The 19401-nt window shown below is 35.9% G+C and overlaps 1 protein-coding gene across 9 annotated transcripts; it reads right to left on the bottom strand.

The window, feature by feature from the left end:
- Positions 1 to 186: 186 nt before the first annotated feature.
- Positions 187 to 19206, bottom strand: CEP44 (centrosomal protein 44). 9 transcript variants are annotated; one of them, XM_066253426.1, is made up of 12 exons: positions 18906 to 19206; positions 16877 to 16905; positions 12463 to 12601; positions 9317 to 9464; positions 7680 to 7826; positions 7181 to 7306; positions 5858 to 6028; positions 4287 to 4493; positions 3465 to 3540; positions 2163 to 2284; positions 1868 to 1905; positions 187 to 1126 (listed from the first exon to the last, which is right to left on the bottom strand). In XM_066253426.1, exons 3-12 carry the CDS (start codon positions 12549 to 12551, stop codon positions 1084 to 1086), a joined length of 1167 nt encoding a protein of 388 aa, XP_066109523.1. In that variant the 5' UTR covers positions 12552 to 12601; positions 16877 to 16905; positions 18906 to 19206; the 3' UTR covers positions 187 to 1083. The 9 variants fall into 9 exon arrangements, with proteins under 9 accessions (XP_066109523.1, XP_066109521.1, XP_066109520.1 ...); XM_066253424.1 differs by having other exon boundaries at positions 16877 to 16908; XM_066253423.1 differs by lacking the exon at positions 12463 to 12601 and adding an exon at positions 17508 to 17616.
- Between the last annotated feature and the right edge of the window lie 195 nt (positions 19207 to 19401).

Genomic DNA, 19401 nt, shown 5'->3' on the forward strand with positions numbered 1-19401 from the left:
AAACGACTAAGCACGCATTTACTAAAAATGCTTTTTTAAGTCATTTTTACTTAGAATTTCAACTTAATATTGTTTCATATGTGACAAATTTCAAATTATTCATATATAGATAACATAAACAGATGTAAATAATATATAACCAGATGAACTAAATAATAATAATAATAAAAAAAGCACTCTCCTTTATCCTTCCACATAACAGAACCAATTTCCTTGAAGATTACCCAGGACAATTACATTTTTATTTATAAAGTTAAAAATAGTAATAATCAACTTAGTTATTTAAAGTAAATTTATTTTTTTCTCTTGGTTTAATTTTATCTAAAACTTTTTCTTTTCAGAAAAATATATTACTTCCCATCACCTGAAAAAAAAAACCCAAAAGAAAACACCTCCCTGTGTACTTTGTAATTCTGGACGGCCACCATCTGTGTCTGTGCTGCTGGTCTTAAAATGTGTTACAGAATAGAACACTAAAATACTCAACATGTTGTTCACTGAACTTTCCGACCTGCAGCTAAATACAAAAGGGGAATCATATACTTACTTTTTCAATGTTAACTGAAAATATGTTGTAGCTTTTTCAGCAGGCATGAAAACACTGCATTTGTGCTTTATTTAATTTTCAATGAGCATTTTTAGCTTTTCCTTACGACATACTCGTCAGTACAGATGGCAAAATGGTATGTACGACATCCTCCTGGGTACAATACGCAAGTCCCAGTTGGAGTGTTTCCAACAGGATGTAAACTATGGTCCTGAAGCCTGTACTTTAAAAAACACATTACTTAGCACACTGCCAACAAATGTCAACACAAAAATATGTTGCTTAATGACTTCACTCTATAAAAGAAATGTACTGGCACATAAGTTTTCTGAAGAAAAGTAAAGGCATATAATCACAGCACAAAAATATTTAAGTATTTATTCAATGTTGAATGAAAAAGCTCATATACCAAGTAGAATTAAAATTCTTAATAAAAATATTGCAGATATTAAAATTTATAGAGAATTCTTAAAATCTGAGACAGTATGTACAGTAGCCAAAGTCCTGGAAAAGTTTATGTAGAAAAAAATCTATAATTAATGATTTGAACCTTTCAGTAACTCTGCAGTTTCTTCAAACCTGAAAAATAATAAATAAGTAATACATTAAGTAAATAAATATAATGAGGCATAGGCTTTAAGTTGTTAAAATTATGTTCTTGAGCCTAAAATAAATATCAGTGTCTTTCTTATTTATAGGTATAGTTACTGTTAATACATTAAGTATACTATGACCAGAAGGAAGGAATACCAATTAGTCAATTAGTAGTCTTTATTTCCTGGAGCATAAGTTATTTCAGTACTTTTCAAATTTCATAAAATAGTATCATTTTTTTAGAGGAGGCTACCTAAATAACTTAAACACAAGTTCATATTTCCTTTCAACTGCTCTTTAGAAATAAGTATCATTTTAAGTATTACCTTATCAATAATCTGAAAACACTAGCCATACTTTAACAATGCTTAAAATGTCCCCAAACCATTGATCTCTGTATATTATTTAATAGGTTGATAAATTAGTTAGCAAAAATAGATCATCTTCTTGATTAACTATCAACCAAAAATATCTCTGCACTCTTTAATCCACAATTAATTCCATTAACAATGTTTTATATCACTCTCTGGAAATCAAAACAGTGACTCATCTCACAAACACATAACTATAGGTGGATTTATTATCCACTTGAGTCCTGAAGGAAATTCCACACCTGATCGAGAGACCTTTAAGGTTTGAAACACATATGCACATTCTATATATACTGTAATCCAATACAATTCCCTGCAGAGAAATAAATTTCTGTTGCCCCTTTCTGTTACTTACATTTTTTTCATCCTTTCCATTTTCTGGATTGTTGTTTCCTTTAATTTAAAAAGTGACAAATTTAGGCAATTTCTCAAAGTAAAACATCATTAAAGATGGACCATGAACATATAAAACACAGACTAGAACATTGCATGAAGTACTGTTTACTTATCACAAAAAACTTTTATGAGATTAAAATTTATGCAGTTTCACTAAAGATTTTTGCCCATAATATCAGCAACTAAATCGAATGCTTGCGTGGTCTCCTGATCCTAGAAAGAAAATGATCTAAGCAGTTGCCAGTTTTTCTTACCTCTGAAATATCTTTCAAGCCACAGTAATTAACAGTGGAGGTTCTGGGAGTTGAATCTATTGATACAGTACTATAACCAGGGGACAGAGGAATGCTTGCCTCCCTCTCTTGGCCTTTTCTATCTGTGGAGAAATTCATTTTTAGGTTACCTTCTCCTCTCATAGTGGAGTCAAATATCAAAAAATTGTATGTACTGTATATGAAGTAAAAATAAAACATTTTAATATAAAATGGTTACTGCTTTATAGATGTTTTTAATATCCTTCTAAGATAATAACCTACATGTAAAACCTAGATGTTAAAAACTGGCCAATAATAATTACAAAAGGCAATATATCTTTATCATAATAGCAATCAATTGAATAAATAGGCAAGTTCATTTATTTTTAAATATAAGCTACTAACTCATGGTACATCTTCCCTACAACTGAATCAATGACAGAACATCACAGACAAAACATGCTCCTGTCAAATCAATCAACAGGTCTGAGGACCATTTGGCTGAAAAAAAACAAAGCCAAAAAAAATTAAACACTGGTTTAAACAGTTTTACTTTAAGACAGACAACGTCAATTAGGGAACAAAAAGTATTACCACGTGAGGACGGAAACAACTAAAAAGACTTTTACTTCCACCTTTCATAGAGCCAGTGTCTTTTGTTACTTCTCTTCATAGTACTTCTCTTGTCTATTTTTGCTCTATTCCTCTGCTTACTGATCAGCGTGAACTTGGACAAAAAGCCCAGTCCAGCTTAATGTCATTTGATGTATTATCCTTGGTGATCTAATTCCAGATTTCCAAGGAGAACAAAATGATTTGCACCTTCTGTATTGTTCCTGGATTAAGTGTCTCCTCCTGATCTAATTATCTGAGCTTCAAGGTTAAGATCGCACGGCCCAACTTTGAAGACCAGCTACATCCCACTCTTAGTAGGCTGTAGGCTGACCAATGCATCTTTTCATGGTCCATGTATTATTTATGCAAAGCTACTAAAGTTTAAATTAGAAACTTGGAGATCCATTTTTATTTTAAAAGGGTATAATTAAAAGGGTAAAACATCTGTAAAAGTTGATTTTGTACACTAGGATTTATAAAACAACTATGTCAAGTATGATATGTTAGCTGGCTTCTTTAGCAATCCTTTGCTTCAGTAGTCTGTAAATTCAATATTTTCTTTGTTCCTAGGAGCTTTGCAGTTTCTACAATATAAGGCTGAGGAATATTAAAATTATCAAATATCTATAAAAATTATTCTTCTAAACTCTTAACTATACCATCAATCCTACTATCATAAGAACTTACCAGATTTCAGAATATCCGCGTCACTACTAGAAGAATAGTCTTCACTCATTTTATTATAGTCTATGTAGTCATCGTTCTGGAATAATACAGTTGAATATTTAGAATGAAATAAAAAGAAAACTGTTCTTATCTGACATTAATATCGGTGATAATGAAATGTAAAGATGACATGATAAATATTTAAACATTTTAAGTATTTAATTTATAAAGTAAGACATAAATATCCCTATGTATAAGAAATCTTTTAAATGTGGAATTAGACAGTAACCTTCTTGAATCTACTACCTGTACTTTTTAGAAAGGAAAGTTAGACTAAGACCAGAAATGGAAATCCTGAGTAAATCAAGAAACAATTTATCAGATTTGATAAGGCAATGGCAAATTTGGTAACTGTCTCTAAAATTCATAATTTAAGTAAATGATTGGGAAAAGGGAGTTCAAATTTTAATTTTCCTTCTTCTGCCAACTTTTCTTCACTCTGTAAACAGACCATTTGCACTATTGTAGGACATAAAATAATTCCAAGCTTTTCTTAAACAAAAGCAAACAGTTTTTTACCGCATTTCAAATACTTCAAGTACCAAATAGCTCGCACAGTTCAATATATAGGTTTGTCAGATTATCTTATTTGATGAAGATAAAAACAATAGTATGACAAGAGCAATAAAACAGGCTGTATATGAATAGGACTTCACTGACAACAAACATCTTCCCGTTACCTAAATATTCTCTTACTAGCATTCCAAAGGATTGCACACACAATAATAAATAACAACTTCATTGTAGTTGACATAGCCTAAAAATGTTAAGGAAAGAAAATACCTTTTTGGACAAAAGCAATTCTGTTTCAAGAAGAGTGACGCGACTTAGAAGATGAGTCCAGGTTTTTTCGTTTACCATCACTTTTCCTTTCATTTTTTCTTCCAAGGAGTCTAATCTACTCTCTATCTGAGTCAGTTTCTCAAGCTTTTCCTGGCATTCAGCAAGCCTTGTCTGTAGTGCAGTAATCTCAGAATTAACTTTCACATCCTAAAATGATTAGAAAGATTCCAAATAATATTACACAAACTGCAATGCCTTTGAGGTCAACGTATTCCCATTTCCGTTGTGTTATTTCAGTGGGGACAACAGGCAATAGAGCATGGGAGTGGAGACTGCTACCTCTGCAGGCACACTGCTTGGACACTTATGTCATGTGGATAACATTGATGCTTCCATTTCCTTATCAAAACAAAACAAAATACCAAACCAGTTCCTACTTCATATGGATCTTGTGAGGATTATATAAGTTAACTTTCATAAGGCTCTTTAGAACAACACTGCGTAGTACAATAAAACTGTCACTAGCTAGTTTCTCATAACACTAAGCACAAAGCTAAGAGGAATAACCAAGAAACGGCAATGAAACTGTTCAGTTTGCTATAAATGGGAAATAAGCCTAATGGCCATCTGAAAGTTTTTATAAATGCCAACTATATACTAAGATGTATAGATGTCACAAGATACAGAAGATAGAAAAAAGAAGTTTAGCAGAAGCAGTAAAGATTAGACATTATAGGCCCTGGCCGGTTGGCTCAGTGGTAGAGTGTCGGCCTGGTGTGCAGGAGTCCTGGGTTCGATTCCCGGCCAGGGCACACAGGAGAAGCGCCCATCTGCTTCTCCACCCCTCCCCCTCTCCTTCTTCTCTGTCTCTCTCTTCCCCTCCCGCAGCCAATGCTCCATTGGAGCAAAGTTGGCCCGGGCGCTGAGGATGGCTCCGTGGCCTCTGCCTCAGGCGCTAGAATGGCTCTGGTTGCAACAGAGCAACGCCCCAGATGGGCAGAGCATCGCCCCCTGGTGGGCATGCCAGTGGATCCCGGTCGGGCGCATGTGGGAGTCTGTCTGACTGCCTCCCCGTTTCCAACTTCAGAAAAATGCAAAAAATGAATAAATATTAAAAAAAAAGATTAGACATTATAATAGGGTCTGTGGCAAAACAGCAACAGAAAAGGTACTCTAAGTGAGAAAAGGACAGCAAGGGCCCAAAAAGAAAAATGAGAAGGCAGTAGTGTACCAATTTTTTCCATTCATCAATATAGGGAATAGGTGATAGAGAACCTTCACTGTACAAAGCAGTATATCTCTGTATCTCACTAAACTATAAATTCCTTGACAAGTACTATGTCTTATTCATCCCTGCATTACCTATAATACCTAGCCCAGTACCCTGAACATAGGAAGTAAATAATATCTGTCAAGTTATATTCAGTAGAACAGATTCTTAAGTCATGGTAACAAAGATAACATGTCATGATTCAAAAGGCTAGAGATAGTCCAAAGTTTAGACGCAAAAGTAATCATGTACGTCCAAGTAAAAGATACTGGCATCTGTTAAAGAAGTCCAAAATTCTTACTTGTTGCTCAGACTTGATTTCAGGAACCTTTTCTTCAGGAATCTTTATTTCAGTATCCTTTAAGTCAGACGCCGCAAATATTTCTTTAACATCTGTTACTGTACTTAAGGTATCTTCAGATACGTTAATATCATCTGCATTATAGAGGTGACGGATCACCACAGCTTTCTTCTGCACAGCGAAAAATATGCCAGAGCTGTTTCAGTCTCCCTCACACAATTATTTTAAACATACACTTAGTAACTTGGCAAAATAACATCTTATCTTCCCTTTAAGATTTATAAGAGCTTGAATTACCACATATAATTTATATATCAAACATTAATTAAGCTATTAATATTAAGATTTAATGTGTGATGATGAAATTGTGGATATGATCTTTTAAAACATATATTAGAAAAAATAATGAAATATCTCTTCAATTATGTCTGGGATTTGTTTCAAATTGTTTCAGATTTGGGGAAAAGATGTTGGGAAAAGTGGTTATAGTAAAGATAAAACCAGATTAGCAAAGAGTTGATAAATTGCTGAAATTGGGAATTACTTTTGTAAATATTTGAAATGTTCGATAATGAAAAATTATTTAAAAAATAATTTCATCATAAAAAGGATACCATATAATTTGCATATAAATAATCAAGAAATTGTTCCATGAATAGTACTCATTACAATTTTTTTTAAAATTAAACGATCCATAAAATATCAGACAGACCTTCAGCTGACAATTCAAAATTAATAGTGACAAAGGGAAAGTCCTGAGCGTAAGGATTAGGTCAAGCTACGTATTTACACAGGACTCATTCAGCCACACATGCTCAAAGCAGACACGGGCGGGAAGATATCAACAAAGAGAAGATATTCAAAATCCTAACCCAAAACCAGATTACAGGCTTGGGAACTATCAATCACTGGATATTTCACGTTCCTGATAGAGAAATATGAACACAGGTAAATGAATCATCATAACCTATAACGAACAGTATGCTCTTGGTATGTTCTCATGTTTCAGGAAGACTAAATACATAATTAGGAGTAAATGTTCATGAGCACATGGTATAACCTTCCTAAATCATTGCTACTCTATCTAGGAAATAAGGCAGCAACAGGAATTAGAAATATAACGAGAAAGTTTTGTTCAATTCTAGATTTCTATGATCTTCTTATAACTTTTGAAATATTCCCTAGATAACATATGATATGCATTGTTTAAAAATCATTATAGTACAATATATAACTAGAATGTTTTAGCTGCTGATAGTTAGAACAGTGAACCTTATGTGTTGGATTAATTAGATCAGTAGCCTTAACAATACATTTTTCTACCTTTCCGGAAGTCATAAACCTGCTGGTGATGTCAATGCCAACAGGTTCTGTAGAAGTTGTCTCACTGCTTGATGAAGAAGGTTCTGACTTAACAAAATTGATCTTCTTTCTTTGTTGTGATGAAGTCTTAAGAAAAAAGTATTAAGATGTAAAAATCTGTGTGAAAGCATGATGTATATTTATACTCTATTATAATTTAAATTTTTATATATGAGATATGACTGTCAAATAATGAGACTATGAAACTATATGTCTTTTGAAAAGGAGTGATGAAAATGTACTGTTTGAACTGTTAGGCTAGGAGGTGTAGCTCCAAGTTACTAATGTGTAAATTATAAGTGACTAGTATTTTAAGCAAACACCAGGTATTAGAAGGTTACACAAATCTGGGAATAATGTAGTAATTATATATTATGTATTAGTTTGCTGTCAGGGTATTGATCTTATACATTAAAATACTGGCCATTTGGCATAAGTTAAAATCTAATAAGAAAATTACCTTCTCAAGACTACTCAATTCTTTATGCTTTTTCATCACACAATTCAAAATATCACAAATAATCTGAATTTTCCATTCCGCAAATCCACACTGGAGAAACTGCTTTTTTGTCAAGATTGGTTTGTAATTAAAGTGATCACGAAGAAGCTGTAAAGAGGGAATAGATGAACATGGGGCTCCATGTGTCTTTACGTATCAATGTTTCTGAGTTTTTGGGGTATATACCCAGCATTGTTCACAGTGGCCAGGACATGGAAACAACCAAAAAGCCCGTCAATAGATGACTGGATAAAGAAGATGTGGCACATATACACTATGGAATACTACTCAGCCATAAGAAATGATGACATCGGAACATTTACAGCAAAATGGTGGGATCTTGATAACATGATACGAAGCGAAATAAGTAAATCAGAAAAAACCAGGAACTGCATTATTCCATACGTAGGTGGGACATAAAAGTGAAACTAAGAGACATTGATAAGAGTGTGGTGGTTACGGGGGGGAGGGGGGAATGGGAGAGGGAAAGGGGGAGGGGGAGGGGCACAAAGAAAACAAGATAGAAGGTGACAGAGGACAATCTGACTTTGGGTGATGGGTATGCAACATAATTGAACGACAAGATACCCTGGACTAGTTATCTTTGAATATATGTATCCTGATTTATTGATGTCACCCCATTAAAAAAATAAAATTATTTAAAAAAAAAAAAAAAGAGGGAATAGATGAACAAAAACTTGGGAACAGTTTTTTTCAAAAAGCCAAAATAGTAAATGCCCATCTGGCCAGGGTGGTCTTTGATTTAAAAGGTACTAAGAGATCCCAATTCTTCCACTAAACGTTTTTTAGACAAGTCAGGAGGCCTCTGAGTTTTAGCTTCTCATTTGTAAAATGAGAGTAATAGGCTAGACCAGTAATTTTTCAAAACCTACCCTTGAACTCTAAGAGTTCTTAGAAGTGCCTCTAAGGCTTCCACAGAAGTTTTCTGGGTGAAAGACAAAGGGAAGATTAAACAGAGACTCTACAATAAAAGCTCCTCTTTCATAAAGTACATCTTACTACTTAAAAAATTTTTTTGAACATGATAAATGGGTTTTACCATTTTTAAAAGTAGTTAAAACAAAACTAGCTTGCTTGAGCAAAAATTAATGATAATAAGTAATTTTCTGAAAATCAGATATGAGATGAAGGTCAGTGTACATAATACAAGTATACATGCTAGAGTAGATATAAGACATGGTCCCAGACCACAAGGAACAGAAAGTCTCAAAGCTAGAGTTCTTTCTTAAGACTAAATTAACTCATAATTCTTTGAACCACAAGCTTTATTCAATAAAACCACATTCCTCTCTAACTTCTGCCAGCAAAATATTTTTTACTAAACTTTGATATAAAAAAGGGCAAATGACACCCAATGACAAATGTTTACCAGTTGTCATATTTAATAGAATATAAAACAAAGCAAACTTCAATTACATTTTGATTGCAATAGGAACTGTATTTAGATGAGGTACATACATAAGAAAATAGTCAACTAAATATACTGCATATACTTAAGATGTTATTACAAAAACATTAATCTTAAAAAACCATCAATGACTTCTAAAAATTTAAAAGTTTCATAAACTCAAAAATACCTTATAGAAAGTATCTATGAAGCGCAAGTCATTCTTTGCTATGAGCTCCACATTGGATTCTATGAGAAGCTCTGCTACATGAGGAGAATATGAGGTAAGGCAATAGCTGATGATGGGCAAAGATGCCGCTGTGTCTCCCTTTACCAAACTGTTGGGGGGAAAAGAAAAAGATTTTTAATAAGCATACTTCCACAAAGTTGGACAATCAGGGAAACACAAGAATTACTGTCAATAATTTATAACGACACAATAACCATAATCATAAAGTGATGCACAAGACCCTTTAGATTCCATCCCAACGCTAAAGCAGCCTAGCGAAATTACTATGAAATTCCAATATTCGTTTGCTCAAACACGATAGCTCTTCAGTACCAACAGAAAATCTTGTACATATTCTTCTAATAAAACAAATGTACCATCTTACAGTGCTCAAGTACACTCTCTGCTCTTGCAAACACTGGGTACCTTACCTCATGTGCTTTCTTCCCACAAACTGCCCAGGTAAAATATTATTAAGTTATAGATGAGGAAAACAGGGCTGGACACTGTACCTAGGCTAATCAATATCTTCCACGTGTATCAAGCCCTTTGAAATCTGTACCTTATTAGATTATTCTAATCCCTCTAGTCTAGAAAGGTATCTCACTTTTCTCTGCCTGTTATTCATTCTTCATACATCGTTTGTCAGATTTCAAGCTTCCATGAAGCTATCCTCAATGTTCTGATGCATATTTCTCTCTCCCAGAATGACTCCCAGGCCATCTGGTATCTGATGCCTCATGCTCTGTCTTGTACTCAGAATTTCTAATTGTCCATACACATTAATTTCACAGATTCTCCCACAACAAAGCACAGGAGAGACTGGTTCAATTAGCTAGTTATATTTGTTCACTGAACTAATAATGCATTTGGATAAAGCATTCATTTTCCACAAAATTCAGGATGTACATGAATCTCTCTATTAAAAAAAAGCAGAGAATAAGTATATGTTGATTGTGCTACAAGTTGTTTTTCAGGACAAATATAAAATATTTCTCATTATGGTTACAGGTACATTATTTTACCCAATGAGAAAACTGTTCTGGCAAGCTTGTCTATCTGTAAGACAGTTTAAAAAAGGGAAACAAAAAATATTTTTGAACAGCAAAATCTGTCCCTATTTTATGCACATTATGAATAGAAGACAGCCAGGTCTTCATTTAACATCTCTTATATAAAACAATGTCAAAAATCTTGGTTATCTAATTTCTATGGACTTTGATTAGAATCAGTAAGAACAGGCAAAACTGGAACAACAAAACAAAAACCAGCAGGTCACAAGATAAAATTAAAAATAGGGAAAAGCAGGAAGAATTGAAATGTGTGTGTGGGGGGGGGCTGTGTGTGTGTGAGGGTGGCAACCTGAAGCAGCAGCAGCAAGTAGCGTTCCCTACCTCAGCAGACCCTGCAGACATACTGTGTTATCAAACGACCTAAAAATCATTGTTCTTAATGACACTTGTGGGTCAATAAGAAAATCAAATGTTCATAGTGTACGCAGGAGAAAGGAAAATAATCGGTATCTTTTAGAATTATTCCCATACAAAATGTCTTTTAAAATGTTGATGGTTAAGGTAGTAAGAAGAAAACTGGGCTACTCAAACTGGTTAATCCCAGCCAGACTAGACAGTAGAAATTTCCCTCTTTTGAGGAGCCACATAGGATTGGCATATGCTATGGAAGCACACTATGGAACACCTTCTGTTTCTCATACGGAATGTCTCAAAGCAGTCACCAGAATGCACCTTTCCCCTTGCTCTCCTCACTAGCCTTTCATTTGCAGTCATCTCTTTTTTTTTCTTTTTTTTTTTTTTTGTATTTTTCTGAAGTTGGAAACGAGGAGGCAGTCAGACAGACTCCCGCATGCACCCAATCGGGATCCACCTGGCATGCCCACCAGGGGGGATACTCTGCCCATCTGAGGTGTTGCTCTGTTGTGACCAGAGCCATTCTAGTGCCTGAGGCAGAGGCCACAGAGCCGTCCTCAGTGCCCGGGCCAACTTTGCTCCAATGGAGTGTTGGCTGCGGGAGGGGAAGAGAGAGACAGAGAGGAAGGAGAGGGGGAGGGGTGGAGAAGCAGATGGGCGCTTCTCCTGTGTGCCCTGGCCGGGAATCAAACCCAGGAGTCCTGCATGCCAGGCTGATGCTCTACCACCGAGCCAACCGGCCAGGGCCTGCAGTCATCTCTTGATGCTAACTTTCCCTAGTGCACAGTCAAAACATCCATTTTGATATGTAAAGCCCATTACTCCAGGATTCTGCTCAGTAGTTGGTTTAACCAAGACTTACTCTACAACTTGAACATGTTAATCTTGACTTGTCCCTTGACACTCACTGAGTAAATGTCTAATTAGCTTCTAATATATGCAAGCATCATTCTAGATGTGGGGATATTATGGTGAACAAAGCTAAGTACTAGATGTCAGCTTGCTTCCTAGAGGGGGAAATATTAAATCAATGAATAATTCCAGGTAAGAAGAAATAGATGTCTTAGGATAGAAGATGAAAGGAATACCATATTAGATTGGCAAGAATATAGAAGAAATGTATGTTGCTACATTCCACAAAAGCAATTAAGTCATATCTGGAAAGTAGAAACTAAAGTGAAATGTTCAAAGTGATGTCTGTTATATGAGTTAGCTTAATAATCTTCAGGTAAGGTACAGGCTGTAATGAGAAATCTATTAAGTGTAATCTTCTAAATCATAAAGAAATACTACCCAACTGAATGCAAAAGGGCGGTAAGTTATATAAGTAATAAGTTCATTAGGTTTCTACAAGTTTAAAAGTTGTAGAGATCAGACTTTATACTGATGTATATTGTGTTGCTACTTCTAGAAGATATTTTAAATATCTAGAGTTGTACTTTTAAAAATTCATACTTAGAAACAAACTCCTGTAATTCCCTCCTTTCTAAAATAATTTAATTATTTCAAGGAAAATTTTAATGGCACCCACACAAAATCAGTCTATTTAGATACTTCCCCCAGGTCAGATATTACATTAAATCAGCAGTTCTCAACCTGTAGGTCGCGACCCACAGGTTGAGAACCGCTGCATTAAATCATATCAAAAAGACCACAAATAAGCTTTATGTTATAGCTTACCCTACACAATCTACCTCCTGAGGGTAATTCAGTGAGCGAAGTGCTTGTTCTAGGTTTCGTAAGCTTCTCTTTAAGTCACCTGTTGCCATTATTTCACCTGACGTTCAACTCCAGCTTTTGAAATAATCAAATATTTCACCTGAAAGTAAAAATCCATAAGACACTGTTAAGTCTGTATTTTTGAAGCTTTCCTATTCTATTTTGTTCATATCTCCTATAGGCACTCACCATACTTGTCTTGTCTTAGCTACTTCTCCCCTAACTTATCTTCCCTACTGGTCTAGTACTGCCTAGTATCTATCTTATATTTTTGAATATAAGGTGCACATTTCCCCCAATATTTTTTCCTTATAAAAAGTTTGTCGGCCCTGGCCAGTTGGCTCAGCGGTAGAGCGTCAGCCTAGTGGGCAGAGCATTGCCCCTGGTGGGCGTGCCGGGTGGATCCCGGTTGGGCGCATGCGGGAGTCTGTCTCACTGTCTCTCCCCGTTTCCAGCTTCAGAAAAATACAAAAAAAATAAAAAATAAAAAAATAAAAAATAAATAAAAAGTTTGTCTTAGCCCTGGCTGGTTGGCTCAGTGGTAGAGCGTAGGCCTGGCATGCAGAAGTCCTGGGTTCGATTCCCCGCCAGGGCACACAGGAGAAGCGCCCATCTGCTTCTCCACCCCTCCCCCTCTCCTTCCTCTCTGTCTCTCTCTTCCCCTCCCGCAGCAGCCGAGGCTCCTCTGGAGCAAAGATGGCCCGGGCGCTGGGGATGGCTCCTCGGCCTCTGCCCCAGGCGCTAGAGTGGCTCTGGTTGCAACAGAGCCACGCCCTGGAGGGGCAGAGAATCGCCCCCTGGTGGGTGTGCCCGGTGGATCCCGGTTGGGCGCATGCGGGAGTCTGTCTGACTGTCTCTCCCCGTTTCCAGCTTCAGAAAAATACAGAAAAAAAAAAATTTTTTTTTAAAGTTTGTCTTGTATTCAAGTTCTTATAATGTGTCTCATATATAATACTCTCCGAAACACTTTATGTTGAACAACAAAGTACCATTTGGGAAAACACATCAACCTGAAATAATCTCCATCAATGATTATTTTAGATGCCTATCAAGGCCACATAAAAAATAATCAGTAAAAAATGGAGACAGAGATGTAGCACAGACTGAGTCATTATTCCCAGGGCTCTGACCTCATGGAGTTGCCAATAAGATGTTTTGCTTAAAAAGTAAATTATTAAAAACGATATATACTCACCAGGGCAAAAAGAGCTAGAGGGAGTCCATATGACAGAGTTAAAGGTATCAACAAAATTTTGGAAGACGGAAAGCAGATGGATGAATGATAACCAACCTAGCATAGCAGAGACAGGCCAATTCCATCTGTCTATTTAGGAGAAAGCCAACAACAGCAAAATAGGTTCAGAATAGAAGGGCCCCTTATAGTTCTGCAAGGGGTAAGCCAGGGGGTGTTGAAATAAGGATGATATTTTTTAAATTTATTCATTTTAGAGAGGAGAGAGAAGGAGAGGGAGGGAGGGAGGGAGAGAGAAAGAGAAGGGGGGAGGAGCAGAAAGCATCAACTCCTATATGTGCCTTGACCAGGCAAGCCCAGGGTTTCGAACCGGCGACCTCAGTGTTTCCAGGTCCACGCTTTATCCACTGCACCACCTCAGGTCAGGCAGGATGATTATTTTAAAGTTCATATAAGAAGCTGCTAAATCCTAGATTTTTTACTTTCCCTCCTCTCTGACACATAACTTGCTCAGTTGGGCAACTCCTTCTCTGCTTCCCTGGGTTTAGCTGTTCTCTAGTTATAAAGTTGTTTCCGATGTATATATGAGTTAATTCTGATACTTTCATACATATATACTGGAATTGAACAATTAAATAAACGGATGGCTGAATAGTAGGAGGCAGGTTTCTTACTGCTGGAGTGAGATTTACAGATGAACGAGGGTAGGAGACTAGAATAAGCCATGCTTAATGGATTAGTTAAAGACGTCAGTATGAATTCATGTGTAGCTTAATATAGATCCAGATAGTTTCATATTGAAATATTTATAGACATGTGGATATAGACAGCTTAGTATACACACATATATTTCCTTTCTCTGCCAGCTGAAAGTGACTAAAAGCAACGACACCCCAGTAGCAAAGAGCACACATGGTATCCAGATCTTGGTGTGTAATGTTAGTCTCCAATAAAAGGAGCCAGGGCTCCCTGGAGAAATGGCCAGTCGTAAGATTGGGGCAGGAAATATGCAAGATGAACCTGACGCATTATGTAGTTCCAGAAAGTAAGAAAGTACACACAAAAACAAACAAACCAATCTGACATTGATTGGGATATGTCAAAAGGGCACAGGAGCCAAATAAAATAGCTCCCAATGGTCAGAGCTAAAACAATTTGAATAAAATTAATAAAATAGTATCAAATTATTATCCACTGTATAAAATGAAAAAAAATCAATCAGTATAACTCAAGACATTAACAAATAAAGAGAAAAAATCTTAAAATCATTTCAATACATGCAGAACAGGCATATGATAAAATTCAACACCCATTCATTGTATAATTCTTAGGACATTAGAAATAGAAGGAAACTGCCTGCATTTGATAAAGGTTGTCTACAAAAATCTGTTGCAAACATCATACTTAATAGTGAAATATTGACAATGTTCTTCCTGAGATTGGGAACAAGGCAAGTTTATTAGCTCTGATCATTTCTACTCAGCATTATATTAAAGGTGGTAGATGGTACAAAAGGACAAGAAAAAGAAATAAACAGGATAAAGACTAAAACAGAAGAAAGAAAAATGTTATTATTCAGATAACATAATTGTATATAAAAAATTTAAAAGAAATAAGTGAATTTAGCAAGGTTGCTGGATAGAAGGCCAATATACAAAAATCAATTGTATTTCCATGTATTCCCCAAATAATTAAAAAAATGTTTAAAAGTTACATATGTATAATTTACTATAGCCTCAATAAATAATCATAAAAATGAACAAATTTTAAAAAGATGTATAAGAGCTCAAAACAAAAAAATAAACCTTATTGATATATATTAAAGTAGCCCTAAATAGAAGTTATACACCTTGATCAAGATTGGAAGATACAAAATATTAATCTATAGTCTCAACGCATTCTCTCACCCTCCCTCTCAAAAAATCCTTGTTGTTTTTCTTAGGTGGAAATTAACAAATTGAGTCTAAAATTTACATAGAAATTCAAAAGATAAAGAATAACTATCAAGATCAAAACTGGAGGACTTAACGACTAGATATCAAGATGCAATATAAAGTTAAATTTGGAATTAGTGAAAAGATACGCAAATAGAACAATGGAACAGAATAGAGTGCAGAAACAGACCATGCATATATCGACACTAGATTTATGACAAACTTGATGCTGAGTAGCCCTGGAGTAAAGATGTTCTTTTCCCATAAATGGTACTTTGTCAACTGAATATCCAGATGGAATAAATAAATCCTGAACCCCTGATATAAAGGGTACCTCACATCTTTCACAAAATTAATATCAGGTTTATTGAAGATCTAAATGTAAAATATAAGACAATCAGGTTTCCTGGAGATCACAGAAGAGAAGAATCTTCATGAGCTTCGGGGACAGAAAGATTTCTTATCTTATGACTAATAAAATTAAACACATTAAAATGAGCAATTTCCATTCATCAAAAGAGTAGAAGATGATGTGTCAAATATATAACCAACAAAAAGATTCATATCTAGAGTATATAAAGAAATTCCTACAAAGCACTAAGAAAAAGAAAGACAACTTAGTAAAAAAAAAAAAAAATAGGGAAGAGACCTGAACAGGAACTTTACAGAGTCAACATGTGAAAAGATACTCAATATGTTTAATTATTATGAAATTATGAAAGAAATACAAAATGTGAAGTTATAAAAGATCTGAAACTCACAGAATGCTGTGAACGGATAAATTAGTAGTTACTATGGAAAATGTATTGACTCTAGCTACTAAAGCTGACATACATAGGGCCTATGACAGAAATACAACTCCAACGAACACACATACAGAATAATACGTGTTTATATGTGTGCACCAAAAGACATGAAAAATACCTGACATTTTAAATAAAATGGTTCAGTTTTTTAAAATCCCAAAGGAAATAATATCATGGAATTATATTTTTAAATGACTCTTTTTATTGCAAATGGTAGGGCTTTTGTTCGATTCTAAACAAAGATTATTCCCTAAGGAGGTTCATAAAATAAATAGATTTTAAAAAGTAGTTAAAAACATTTGCTAGAAGATATAAAGGGGATATAGTTTATCTAAATAATAAGTTAGTCAACCAGAAAGGCAAATCTCAATAACACACTTACAAATATCTATTCGCAATTGTCCATAGGCATTTCATAAAAGGAAAATAATATATCACAATACCTTGAGTAATGTATCCTCTTGGAATGAAGCTTCTTTAAAGTGAAGTCATCGACATTAAAAACAGAACAGAACAATTCATACATCAGGTGAAGTAGAGTGAGTATGATCTTTCCCTCCACTCAACCTTCTGGCAGTTGCCCAGGATAAAAATCATCTCCTTACACACCTCTCTATCTGTACATAACTAGAGGCAATAAGGTTAACAATGGGCAAAATACTAAATTTAGTAAGCGTTCTAGTTTAAGCCCCTAGCCACCCAATTCTGAACCCTTTCCCCTTTTAAAAACACAGCATCTTCCTGAACCAAGTCTGCTCTCCTTTATTAACATGGCAAAGAAGAGGTTATTGAATATATTCTTAGATATTATCATTGGTAAGTACAGTAGGTCTGAGCTTGTTTTAATTTCCAGACTCATCTATCTTAACACAATTCTTCCGGGGGCACTTTTCCCCTAAGACATTCTATAACTTTAATATCAATTGTACTTTGTCCCACAGACTTCCTTTAATCCTTCCAGATGTGTATTTCATCTTTCTAAGACATGTAAATTCATTTAACCCTGGATGGTATCTTTCCATCTTTCCTTTCTCTGAAGTTCTAAGACATGTATCAATGGCTCATTATTTCTACCTCTGGTAATAAAATTTCTGACAACAAAGTATGTCCCTGGAACACATCCTCTTCAGTTCCAGCAGAATAAATATTTTGAAGAAGAAGAAGATATAAGTACAGCTTGGATCTGAAAGGTGAAAGAGATAAGTAATAAAACAGGACAGAAAAAAAATAAAGGGATAAAAAAGGTAAATATTAAAAAAATTAGTTACTGCTCTACATTTTCATGAAAAGCTTTACTGAGTCTATTACAAAATTAAACATTAAAATGGAAAAGAAGTAACTCTATGACTTATGCACATTTTAACATGGTACTTTCAGAGATGAAAAATAACTTATAGCCTGACCTGTGGTGGCACAGTAGATAAAGTAGGGACCTGGAATGCTGATAGGTCGCTGGTTAGAAACTCTAGGGCTTAAGGCATATATGGGAAGCAACTACTAGGAGTTGATGCTTCCTGCTCCCCTTCCACCACCCCCTAAAATCAATAAATAAAATCTAAAAGAAAAATAACTTTTAAAATAAGTAAAAGGTACACTTTATATCCCTTACCAAAGGAATTAAAAAAGGCGATATTACTCAGCTTGTAGCACTGCTTTAACCATTAGAATGGTCTCAATATTGCCTCCTAGCTTTCCGCAGAGTTCTCTCTGCAAGTCAGATCTGCCCAACTGAACTCAATTATTTTCTTTCGTTTTCTGAATTCAATTTTTAATATATTTAGTCTCATTGCTGTTGGAGGTCATTAAATGATACTTCACAATGGAATGCCTTGAATAGAGTGATTTTCGTCCAGAATGAAATAACTACACTCACTGTAACGATGGTTGATGGTTAAATTTGTGACATAGCTCATATCTCTAGATACTATCTTAAAACCGTGTATAAAAATAGAGAAATAGATATGAGGAAAAAATAAGTTCATTTCCCTGTTCAAAGACAGGGAAATAGTGCTGTAAGTGATAGGGAGAAAGGTCTGGGAAAGAAAAAAGTGAGAAAATTGGGGATAAAACAAAGGAAGTAAGGGGCAAAGTATAGAGCTCAAGACTGCTGTGTTCATATATAAAACTGTTAAAAGGTTTGAATAGTTTTAGAAGAACAGCTTAATATACTCATAATTCCGAAATCAAAACGTCAAGATTGGGGGTTTTTTCAGTGAGGGAAAAATCAATAGACTTCCAGGAAAGTGGAAAAATATTGAAACACCAGGGAAATGCAAGCAAGCAACACATCCACTCCTTTCATATCTCCCTTCCAGTCAACATTTCCGAGGAGCTGGACCGCTCCTCAGCTCCAAGGATCCAACTTGATCTCAGGGGAGGAGCTGCTACGATACTGCCTACTTCGTTGTTACAGGCAAGCCGCATCCAAGGCTCCCCTCCCTCCACTTGAATTAAAAGGATGAAAACACACACCTGGTCATATGCTCCCACCCGGAGCCTCGGTAAGGGCATCGGGGAGAGGGGACACCAGCCCAGTCTGCGAGGCAACCTCGCCAGCACCCCCGGGCTCTCCCAGCAGGCGCCGTGCAAAGAAACGGGCTCCGAAGGGGAGGAGAGGCTGCCTATGCAATCGGAGATTGCCACAGGAGCCCAGCCGCCAGCAACGAGTCCCTTGCGGCGGGACGCCCGCGCCCGGGCGCGCTTCTCCCGCCGACCGTTTGTATTTGGAACAGCGGGTGGAGACCCGCTACGTTCCGCGGCAAGACCTTCAAAGCGCCTGGCTCCCCAGCGCTCACGATTCCTCGCTGCAGATTCCACATCTCGTTCGTCCAGACCCCCGAGGACGCTGACTCTGCTGAAAGCCTTCTCCATGGCTACTCCGATCCTAAGTTTCAGGGTAGAACTTGGCTTAGTTTTGTTGCTCAGAGTGGCTCGCGACGCCAAGTGAGAAACAGGGAATCTATTACGA

This window comes from Saccopteryx bilineata, chromosome 1 (genome assembly GCF_036850765.1).
Source record: "Saccopteryx bilineata isolate mSacBil1 chromosome 1, mSacBil1_pri_phased_curated, whole genome shotgun sequence".
In the NCBI taxonomy this organism is placed as follows: domain Eukaryota; kingdom Metazoa; phylum Chordata; class Mammalia; order Chiroptera; family Emballonuridae; genus Saccopteryx; species Saccopteryx bilineata.